The sequence below is a fragment of the Gopherus flavomarginatus genome, chromosome 10, assembly GCF_025201925.1.
Source record: "Gopherus flavomarginatus isolate rGopFla2 chromosome 10, rGopFla2.mat.asm, whole genome shotgun sequence".
Classification (NCBI taxonomy): domain Eukaryota; kingdom Metazoa; phylum Chordata; order Testudines; family Testudinidae; genus Gopherus; species Gopherus flavomarginatus.
In genome coordinates this window covers 23856350-23868144 of record NC_066626.1, presented here as the reverse complement: position 1 = coordinate 23868144, position 11795 = coordinate 23856350, and the positions used below count along the sequence as shown (strand labels likewise).

The 11795-nt window shown below is 44.6% G+C and overlaps 1 protein-coding gene and 1 long non-coding RNA gene across 2 annotated transcripts in view; both read left to right on the top strand.

Moving 5' to 3' along the window:
• Positions 1–11795, top strand: part of LOC127058987 (uncharacterized) — a 253128-nt gene that overhangs the window by 223684 nt on the left and 17649 nt on the right. The gene's annotated exons all lie outside the window — the stretch shown is intronic.
• MAIP1 (matrix AAA peptidase interacting protein 1) lies at positions 150–10746 on the top strand. Its single transcript, XM_050969542.1, has 5 exons — positions 150–499; positions 4692–4763; positions 6711–6837; positions 8446–8596; positions 10467–10746. Exons 1-5 carry the CDS (start codon positions 167–169, stop codon positions 10543–10545), a joined length of 762 nt encoding a protein of 253 aa, XP_050825499.1. The 5' UTR covers positions 150–166; the 3' UTR covers positions 10546–10746.

The following is an 11795-nucleotide window of genomic DNA, read 5'->3' as shown; positions in this document are numbered from 1 at the left end:
CTGCGAGGGGCGCCCGGGGCCTGCCTGCCTCCCTCGCGCCAGGGAACGGTCCTTCGGGCGGGCCGCTGCACGCGGGGCTGCCCGGCTTGACCTGGGCGCGTTTCCCAGGCAGGCTGCTTTCCGCGCGCGCGGGGCGGGGCGGGGCGGGGCGGCGCGGCTCGCTAAGATGGCGCTGCCCAGCGGGCTCCGGCGCTGCCCCGGGCCGGTCCGCGCCTTCTCCGCCCACCTTCTGGCGGCGCCTGCCAGACCCGGCTGGGCCGGGGTGGACCCGCGGGGCCCGGCTGCCCTGACCCGCGCCCGGGTCCCCGCGCGCTTCTGCGCCAGCGACGAGCAGAGCCGGCGGCGGGGTCCGCCGGGGGCGGGCGGCGGCCGGAGCGTGGTGGTGGTGGGGATCCCCAACCCCTTCATCTGGGTCCGCACCAGGCTCTACTGCTTCCTCATCCGGGCCTACTTCGACCAGGAGTTCAGCGTCGAGGAGTTCACCCAGGGGGCCAAGCAGGTGACTGCAGGGCCGCCGCGCCTCCAACCTGTGGGGGGGGCGTTATCTCTCCTCCCCCCCCACTGTGTGTGTGTGTGTGGGGCCGTTATCCCCCTTCCCCCCCGCCGCCTGGGACCCCCACTGTGTGTGTGTGGGGGGGCCGTTATCCCCCCCTTCCCCCCCGCCGCCTGGGACCCCCACTGTGTGTGTGTGGGGCCGTTATCCCCCCCTTCCCCCCCCGCCGCCTGGGACCGCCACTGTGTGTGGTTGGGGGGCCGTTATCCCCCCTTCCCCCCCGCCGCCTGGGACCCCCACTGTGTGTGTGTGTGGGGGGCCGTTATCCCCCCTTCCCCCCCCGCCGCCTGGGACCCCCACTGTGTGTGAGGAGGCCATTTCCCCCCCTTCCCTGCTGTGTGGGACCCCCCAACCATGAGGGGGCATTAGCCCCCCTTCCTGGAACCCTCCAACTGTGTGTGGGGGGGGGTGTTACCCCTCCTTTCCCCCACCTGGAACCCCCAACTGTATGTGTGGGGGGCCATTATCCCCCCTTCCCTGCTACCTGGATAGCTGGGAGGGAGGCAGTTAATCCTCCTCCTTCTTGCCCAATACACACACCTCACTCTGTAGGGCAGGAGGCCTTTTTATCCCCCCTTACCCTTGCCTGGGACTCCCTGTGTGCCCCAGCTATGTAGGGGGGGAGGCCTGTTAACCACCTTACCCTTTGGCCTGGATGCGATCATGCAAGGAGCCCTGCCACATCTTCCACCTCCTCCCCCCCCCCCCCGCGTGGATGCAGTGAAACTCCTTCCTGTCACCCCCTTATGGGGCCCACCCCTTGGCATATGTGGCCACCCTGGACCTTATCCCTCACTGCTCCCTTCTTCTTCTTCTCTTCCTGGTGAGCTCTCTTTTCCCACTAAATACTGCTGCCCATTGGCTCTGGGGACAGGTATTTTGTTCAGCTGGGATGAACTGTGTGTTTTGTTCATATTGTCCCAGTAGTGAGACCTCTGTGGGGGGATATTATTGCTGACAGTGGCACCATAGGAGTTGTCATTTATCCCCTTAAACCAGGAGTCAAAATTTGACAGGCTTTCCTATGTATTGTAAAGCATTAAAACACTTGCAAACATCTGTGAGAGTGATGCAGTATTAGGCATAAATGCAGTGCACTATGGTAGGCTCCAGTGTAATCTGGGAACAGAAAAGACCAATAAAATTTCAGACTGCAGAGGCATCTAGTCACAGGGCAAGGAGGCCATTCAATATGATTCTTATGGCAGCAGCATTCTGAACATTGCATTCAAGTTCTGGGTAAGTTCACCAGCCCTCCAGGATTGTCTCCAGGAATTAAAGATTAATCGTTATAATTAAAGATAACATCATAAAATGAAACCTCCAGAAATTTGTCCAAACAAAGTTGGAAACCCTAGTTCTGGGTGCCACATTACTGGAATGGTACTGATAAAATAGATAGTGCTTAGAGCAGAGCAACAGAAACTAGTTTAGCTAAAATGACTGAGAGAATGGGAATCATATGCCATTATTGGATCTTTCCTGGTGCTTGGTACAACTGATCAGTGGGGCTGGATTTAAGGCATAGTCACATCTGTAGCGCTCCAGGTTCTGGAATTGCATGATGATAGAATCTCTCAATTTTCACACTTAATTTTTTTAAATTTTTTTTTCTATTTTTTTATGGTTCTGAAGAAATCCTTACGAACATGGCCTAAATTTAACTGCTGTCTGCTGATTGTCACCTGCCCACTTTCTCATTATTCTAACTCTGAAACTTGCTTCTCTGAGGGCCCTCCAGTGATGGCACCTCAGCAGAAGACTTAGATGGGGGTAGCCTTTGCTTCTGCCTCCTCCTTATGGCTCTGTTTGGGTGATGTCAGGAGGTGCTTCCCACACATCTCCCCCACCCATTTAGGTAGATGGTGGCTGACTCCTCCTGGTATGGCATAGATCAGTGGTTTTCAAACTTTTTTTCTGGCAACCCAGTTGAAGAAAATTGCCCATGACCCAGTGGAGCTGGGGATGAGGGGTTTGGGGTGCAGGAGAGGGTAAAGGTTGGGGTGGATGGGGCAGGGGATTAGGGCATGGGGTTAGCTCAGGCGGCTCCCAGTCAGCTGTGCAGTGGGGGTGCTAAAGCAGGCTTCCTGTCTCTCCTGGCACTGCAGACTTCATTGCACCCCGGAAGCAGCCAGCAGCAGGTCCAGCTCCTAGGCGGAGGTACGCAAGTGGCTCTATGCAGCTCTTGCCTGCAGGCACACACACCCCCCTCCAGCTCCAGTTAGCTGGTTCCCAGCCAATGGGAGTGGAGAGCCAGTACTCGGGGCAGGGGCAGTGCATGGAGCCCGGTGGCCCCCCTGCTTAGGAGCCAGACCTGCTGCTGGCCACTTCCAGAGTACAGTGTAGAGCCAGGACAGGCAGGAACTAGCCTGCCCTAGCTGGGCAGCACCACTGAAGGGACTTTTAACAGCCTGGGCAGCAGTGCTAGCGAGAGCCACCAGTGCCTTACATTCTGCAACCTAGTACTGGGTTGCGATCTGCAGTTTGAAAACCATCAGCATAGGTGATCTGGGGGAGGGCCTCATTCCTCCAAACAGGAGAGGTAGTGGCCCCATAGATAGCTTGTGTGTGTATTGGGTGGGAGACTGCGACTACCCCTCAAGCAGAGGCAGAGCCATGTGGGATTTGCCTAGGACATCAGATTGTCTTAATCCAGCTCTGTTGATCACACACTTCTCTCTGACTTTAAAGATATAGCAACAGTAAACAAGAAAGCACTGAGATGGCTCCAATCCTTCCTTTCAGGCTGCACCTTGAGTAGTGCTGGACGAACATTCTTCTGCCATCAGAGCACTCGGTTGTGCAGTTCCACAGAACTCTGTTCTTTCCTTATCCTATTTAACATCTGCATGAAGCCACTGTGTGATGACACTCTGGACTCAAGTTCCACAAGCGCACAGATGACCCCAAATCTCATTTATTTCCAGTGCCAACTGAACCATCGCTCAGCTCTCTTGTTGTCTAGCTGAGATCAGCATGTGGATGAAAAACAGCTGGCTAAAGTTGAACTCAAGCAAGATGGATATGTCATCTTAAAGATCTAACTACCACTGTAACTTCACTCTGTTTTGATGGAGCCTGCTCTCAAGTACTCAAGCTGGTTCATAGCCTCTGTGTTCTACTGAACTCCTTACTACTGCTGGATACTTGAATAGCAATGGCTGCTAAAAGTGCTTTTTTCTGCATGTACCCCATACTGCTGCAGAAATAATTTGGCCACAGTGATTCATGCCCTTGTGACCTGAAGACTTGACTACTGCGTTTCCCTGTATTAGTAGTTCACTGACTGGCCTCAGTTGGTCCAGAATGCAGCACCATGTTTCTACAGCAAAACAAATTAGCAACATCACCCTGGTCCACTGCTCACTGTACTGGCTTTCCCATAGAATACAGTCATATTCAAGTCTCAGCTTTAATTGAGATATAGATCTCCATTGACAGTTATGTTTTGTAGGAAAAGTATATGTTAGTTGTCATGTATGAGATGGGGAGATGGTTTTCTTGGCAGATGGCCAGGGCTTTGCCACTTTTCTGGAGGAAGTGAGAATACTCAGACTTCGCTGTTTTCAGAGCAAAGAATAAAACTTGTTACTTCAGCTTAGCTTTCCCACAGTCACCACAGAAAGATAGTGTAGGGAAGGCCATTTCCAGCTGCTTCTAGGGAAGGACAGTAGAAACTGGTCTAACTTTATGGGAGGGCAATTATACTATGCTTTTGCTGATGTGTAAAGGGTCAATACTCATGAGTGGTGTTAATACTGAGAAGGCATTCACACCCTTTGTGTATGTGTAGGCTGTCCCATTCTAGAATGGAGAGAGATTATACAGGGTGGTACTAGGGGATAAAGACTAAGAATGGGGAAAGCGTAAGCTAAACATCCGGAAAAAAAATATTTTTTGATCTGGAGTAGTTTTGTAAGCAAAGTGGCCATGGTCCCATTAGATGGATTGCCTAAAAGTAGATGGAACAAGACACTAGAAAATATACTGGAGGCAACAATCCTGCCCAAGCAATGTGATGGAACTAGATGATTTAATGAGTGTTTTTCTATATCTAATGTCTGATTCTCTGGTTACTGGAAAATGAGTTGACCTAGAGTTAGTGAAATGTTTGCTCATCCATTTTTATGTTTTGTAGGCCTTTGCTCTTGTTTCAAAGCTGTTGTCTCAGTGTAAACTTGATCTGTTGGAGGAATTCGTATCAAAAGAGGTAAAGAGTATTTTCTTTCTTTTCTAAAATCTCCAACACAGAATGAAAAATATTTCTCTTAATCTGCCAATGGGTTGCCGGTCATCTAAAGTGAAGTTTAGCTTGTTAATAAACACAAATAGTACCAATTTGGTCTAACTGGGGAAGAACTCTTTAATGAAGATCAGGAGAATGTTAGTCTTCAGACTAGAGGAGGACAGACAAGCTTATCTCTAAGGGCATGCTCAGTTGCTGTATAAGGAAAATTGTCCAATTGCTGATACTATTAGGACAATGGAGCAGCTGCCAGAAGAGTCCAGTGAGTCATCAAAAAAGGATCAAAAAATATAATCCATTGCAGAAGAGGGTGGATAACAGGGGCAGACTTGCAAACTTCTATTCACATGGGGCAAGTGAGTGGAAGTTCCTACTGTGACCACCAGTACCATTCACTGGTGCCAAAACTTTAGGTGAGCAACATAGACCTGCCTAATGGAGAATTCATTTCTTGTGCACTCCCTGTCTAACTGGTTCCCATCCCATGTAGGTCACCTGCTACTTAGCTACCTAGTCCTAAACTGGAGACCTTGATCTTGCATCAGGGCCTCAAGAATATAGCCAAACTGGCCAGTTTTAATTGTCAGTGTGAATTTTGAACCACTGGGACTGTTTTCATGGTCACCTCCGGAGAGGGGTGTCTCAGATCCAGAAGAGTCTCATGTGGGAGCTGCTTCAGCTGTATGTTTGTGTTACTGTGTGCCAGTAGCTTGGGCTGCCTGGTGCCCCTCATGCCTATGGAGAGAGAACCCTAATGCGACTGTGGTGTAGTGGCAATGCACCATCTTGCCTCCTCTCTCTGAGTAGAAGTAGCAGTGAAATGTGAGTTTGTTCCTAGTGAGCTCTTTCAAGAGGGCATCGCCCCTTCCTCCTCCCACCCCAAACTATGGGTTCAGCAGGTTTTCATAGAAGCTCTACCAGTGCTGAAAGGAAGCCACTCACAATCAGAGGAAGGGGAAGAAATGGGGAGCCATCCCACAAAGGAGGAGAGAAGGAAGCAATTATTAGGAGCCATGTGTGACCCAAGGTGGCACAGACTGAAACTGCAAAACGGTGATTGCAGTTAGGGCCAGCTAGTCTACTTCTTGTTGTTCACACCTATGTTGATGAACATCATGACAATCTTTTGCAGGTTAGATGGTGCTTAGTGAATGTGGTATTGAAAATTGTGAATGGAGTCTGGGCTTTGTGTATCCAGGCCTTGTTTTAAGACAAATTAAATTTTGCCATTATCACAGTGTGAACAAATTTGGAGGATGGTGTGTAGAGAAAAAAGGCAAAGTTCCACTGTCCTGTCTGACCTGTGCACTGAATGAGGCAAGGGTCATGGGCAATTAATATAATTATAGACAACTGTAATGTATAAGCATAAGGGCACTCACATACCATGGTAATGTGTAGTACAAAACTTAAATATAGATGGAAAGAAGCAGAGAGAAGGTTAAACAGAAGGGGGGAGCAGAGTTTAGATTTTGAGGAAAACCTTAACCGATGCTTTCTGACATGAGTGTTTCACTTTGCAATGTTATTGTTCTTCAAATGTAGCTTTTTGTGTAGAATTTGGATATTCTGTCTTAATTTGTTTGTTAACCCACTTTGCACAGAATACATTTAAGTTAGTTACTGTGAGCATTTTAATTCTTTTCATGTCCTGACTCTTGTGCATTTAAATGTTGCATTGATGTAACTTTTTACATTTAACCATTCTTCAGTCAGAAGGGAATACTATGGGATATTTTTTTTTGGATGAATAATATTTCTATTTTAATTGTCTAACAGCGTTGTGGATTAGAAATACTTCAGTAGATGTATTGGGGTAATACTGGACTGTTACGGAGTTTACGAGATCAATGGTTTCAATTATCTAGTGTATTGTAGGCTTAACAAAAGCTACAGTTTCTCTAAATTCAGGTACTTCAAGTGTTGGAGGAGAAGCTTCCTTCGTTGTCTGAAAACCGCAGGAATGCCCTGGCTGCTGACATGGATGAAATAATGTATACAACAGCAGGAGATGTTGGCATTTACTATGATGACAGTGGTAGGTATAGAATTCTAGAACATTCACGTAGCATAGACAGAAAACCTTTTGTCATGGTTTTGCTTTTTACAGCTTTTCTACTTACAAAGGTGTTCACGAGTCCTATTTCTCATTCCTAGGAGTAACGTTTAAAGCTCTCTTTATGTACTTATTTGTTCTCACTATAAATTGTCATTAGTATGAATCATTGTACCAACTTAATGCCTGTTCAAATTTTTCTTATTCTCCTTCACTTAGATTTTATACGCTTTCCATTCATTTCTCCCTATTCACTTCTCAAAAAAAAAAAAAAAAATCCTCTCACAGGTACTGTATGCAGAGTGCTAGGCCTTAAAGTCTTGTATGTGCTATAAAAACATGACTCCCCCCAGTGTGTGCACTCCTGCCCTTTCTCTTATAGAGTCATCTTCTTCTGGTCTCTTTTTTCTTTTCTTCCCCCTCTTTTCCCCACCCTGTGCTCCTGCCAAAAATCTTGCCTTGTGGCAGATATTCTTCTGGTGGAGAATGGCTGGATATGAATGACTTTGGAGCTTTTTAGTGCTGCTGCTTCTGTCAGCCTGAGCCAGGCTTCAGAAAGGTGACGAACAATCTGTCTTTTCCTATGTGGGCTGAGCACTGCTTCTGCAGTGCTCCAAACGCCTGCTGGCCTGGGAAATGAGGGATCAAATTTAAGACCGATTTTGAAAGCTTAACTGCAAAACCTTTCAATTTTTCTGTCTTCCTGCTGCATCTGCCTTTGTAATTCATTCCTCTTCATTGTCTGTCTCCCATCCCTGCCTATTGCCTCCTAAAAGTTTGCTTCTGTGGTGTTGATGGGGATACAGCAGCTGCAGCATGAAATGGAAATGGTCTGAGTCAGTCTGATTGTTTTCCTTTTGTACCATTAAGTGCTGTATGCTGGAGTAGCAGCATAGGCATCATTTCCCCCCCATGCTGGCTGAGAATATTTAGCATAGAGAAGTGGAGTGGGAATAATCTCATATCACACTGTGTGACAGTTTCTCCATGCGGATCCAGGACAGCTTGATATTATATATTATATTTTTTAAACTAGCAACCATCTGCTTTATTTTGTTAAATGCCAACAGTGTGTGCTTGGCTCATTATAAAATACAGCTGAGTTGGTTCGTTTCCTGAACCTAACCTTGTTCTCATCCATCCATACCTCATTATTTCAGGCTATCTAATACATTGAGCTTCTCTTATTCTATTGTTTTAATAATCCTACTTCTGCACATCTCATTCACTGTCACTCTAAGTACCTCTTCAGTCACAATGGTCATTCTATAATCTGGAACATGACCGCCTTCCATACAATGTGATCATATATAGTGCCAGGAATAACTCCTGATGACTTATGCACCACTCTATAGAAAGTATGACTTTGTTTTTACTCCTGCCAAACCTTATGAAGATGACTTTAGGGTGAATTACTGTAAGTTTTAAGTATCGCTTTCTTTTCCTTTATTCTTGTGTGCTTTGTGTAGCCATTTGCTTCTGTAGAGTCTTAGTAAAACGCTTAGTGGTTTGCAAGTAAATATACTAGATTGCTGAGGTATATGCGTAATTCTGGAATGTTGGCTTATGGCTTAGTTTTCTTTGTAACAGGAAGGAAGTTTGTTAGTATCCTGATGCGCTTCTGGTATCTAACTAGCGCTGATCTTCCTGATGAAGCTCCAGATGGAACCAAAGTTTTCCAGGTTGTATTTGGAGATGAAACTGTGAAAGAAACTAAACATCTTCTAACAGCAAACTATGAGTAAGTCTCCCTATCTTCTTTTCCTTCTAGTTGTATTTATCTTGGCCCTCATTCAACCCAACTTTTATTCTGGGGAGCAACTCTTTGAGGTGTGGTGGTTTTTTGTTTGTTTGTTTTTTTTGACAAAATCACCTTAAGGTTGTCACATTATAATTTTGTTTCTTAATTTCAGACTAATGCTACTACACTCTGAATCTACTAGCATATCACAAACTTTCTGACCCCTCCTTCTACCCTCCTCCCTTTTGGAAAGAGGCCTATATCAGTTGTCAGTCCAAGTTTTGTGCACCAAATAACAGTGCTGCCAAGCCAATCAGCCTGCTTTGTGCTGCTGCTGTAACACTACCCTCCTGCAAAGGAGTCAGTATTGTAGTTGGCTTAAGAAGATGAAAGATTTAACTGAACATTTTCTGAAGCAAGTTAGAACAACACAAACATCATCTGGTGTTTGACTGGTTCACATGGATCTGATCTAAATCCTCTGAGCGCTCACTGGTCAAGTGGATGTATTTTCATAGAAATGTGCATGTATAACACTGGTTATAAAATGTGCTAATGTCTGAGAGATGAAAAATATTTGCACTCTTGTCAAAACAATAGAAAATAGTCTTCAAAATTGTAAAAGTGGTGGGGAAATGGCATATTTTTGCCTAAGTTATGATAGAGTAGCTCTCTTCTAAACTCTTTCTCAGAGAGAAGAAACTACACAGGGTCCAGGTCCAGATAAAATACAAATCAAAACCACTTGAAGAGCATCCCTGTTCCCTTTCCTCCTATGTTCATCTCTTGGCCATATTTATCACATATCTTAGAGTCTTGTCTGATTTCTTTGAGGGTCCTGACTCCTTGTGGTGGGGGGGAAACTTGTGAGTTGTCTCAGTTCCTAGTGGCCAGGTGTCCTAATAAATCATCTGAATTGGCACTCTTTTTGGCTTCTCAGCAGAGGTCAAGGACCAAATGGGCAGAGAGACTTCAAATCCTTTTGTAAAGCACCCATCACCAGAGTAGCTAGGTGTCTAGGGATGGTTCTGCCTAGGCCAGGATTGGAACACACTTGCAGAACAATATGGATTACACTGCTGCTGCCCTTGCTGTTCTGTTTGTGATTTAGGCATATAAATGCTGTGTTAACACACTAAAAACTAAAGGCTTCACTTAAAATACCTATCAAAAAAACCTTACAAACTAAAAGGTACCAGCACTAAAGGGGAAAAGGGTTTTAAATGTAGGGTGACTAATGTTCTTTCAAACAGCTGTAGAACTCGAATGTGTAGAAGGATTCAGTCATACACTTAGGGTTTTTTAGTATATCTGGTCTAATCTCTAAAAAGATCTACTAACTTCGTATTATTCTGTTTGTTTGTTTTTTTTAAATGCCTAAACCAAATATCTTTGGGTAAAAAGTACCTAGTTCACCATATTGATTTGCTGATGCCTCATGGAAAAATGAAACCCTTACTTTAGAAACTAATTTTTCTATAGATCATTTTCTGGGATTTTGAGGGTATTAGCATGAAAATGGGGTGCTTAAGACTTCCTCTGCTCTTGTTGTTTTATCAATCACTTGTGGCCTGAGCCAAAGCCTACTGAAGTTAGGAAAGCCTTCTTTTGACTTCAGTAGGCTTTGGATCAGTCTCTTCTTAGAGAAATAGTTTTGATGTCACATCCTCCATAGGGGGACTGAGCGGTGGCATCTAATGATCTCTTATAAAACACCCGGCTTTCATAAGATCGAAGGACGAGGGAAGAGTTAGAGAAAACGATAACAGAATAACTAAGGAAAATATTTTGCCAAGTTTTTTCAGTAGCATTAGGCACCCTTTAAAGGATTACGTGATCTTTAACAATTTATTTGTCCTGCTTTACCTAGGTTCCGAAGGGAATTTACACAAGGAGTGAAGGCAGACTGGACTATTACACGGATTGAGCATCCAAAGCTATTAGAATAAATTTCTTGTACAATGACTTTTATGGACCTTTATAAATCCTCGGGCATACCAAAGGTGTCAAGCTTTTTTGGTCTCCCCACAACAATCTCTTTTCAGGATTAATTTTATATTTTTTAATTCCCAAAATACTTTTGAATTTATCATATACAGTATATTGCTCTGAAAGAATAACAATAAAGCCTTTTCCATGAGTCTCTGAAACTACATAATACAAATTTAATTTGTAATAGTTATCAGAGATGTCTGCATAGTAATTGGGTTACAGGCCAGAGTTACAGATATATTGATCTGTTAGAGTCTCAGAAGAAATCTTGGTACTAATAGGATATGACGTGTAAAACAAAAGACGCTGTCATGACTGGCAACCCTTCTGAATAATACCACTTAATTTATTATGAGTATTTCCCCAAAGCTATAATGTACAGTAGTTAAAACAGAATGTTTGAAGGAGGGGTACAGGTATATACACTTCCTAGCTTGTTTGAGGACCGCAATATATTTGATTCTAGTCTTGAATTAATGAATTGGACATTTAGAAAATTAGAACTAGATTCTAAAAAGTGTACACTCTTGACTCCAGTCTAAGCTGTCATAGACATATAACATTCTGCTATGGAAGTGATACAGAAAAAATTATTTTAGTATTCTGATTAAGAAACAGAAGTGATTAAAATTCCTTCAGACTAAGGAACCTGGACAGTTCCAAACTTGGGTATTTGGAAGAAAACTTAATCCAAAACATGAAACCAGAGCTGAAGCTGGGGTTCTGTGTCAAATCAAACTCTGGCAAACTGGAAGGCTTGCCATCAAAGTAAACCAAAAATACTTAAAAGCATTGCGGCACTGTGAACCAGAAGCTCTGAGTTTCGTCCCAACTCTGCAACAGATTTGCATTGTATCTTGGCTATAATCTGCCTTTAATATCTCTGGGCCAAATTCAACCCTTCTCTAAGTAGCTGTAACTTTCATTGCATCTGACTTCCTCTGTAAAAGGAGGGGCACTATTAACCTACCTCACAAGAGGTGTTGTGAGGATTAACTAAGGATACAGTATTTTGAAGGTGTTAAGTGGCAAGTATTATTACTGTATGCAGTATTGTAACCATGTCTGTCCCAGGATAGTAGAAAGACAAGGTGGCTGAGGTAATATCTTTTATTGGACCAACTTCTGCTGGTGAGAGAGACAAGCGATCAAGCTTAGACAGAGCTCTTCACCTCTATAGCTCTGTAAGCTTGAAAACTTGTGTCTC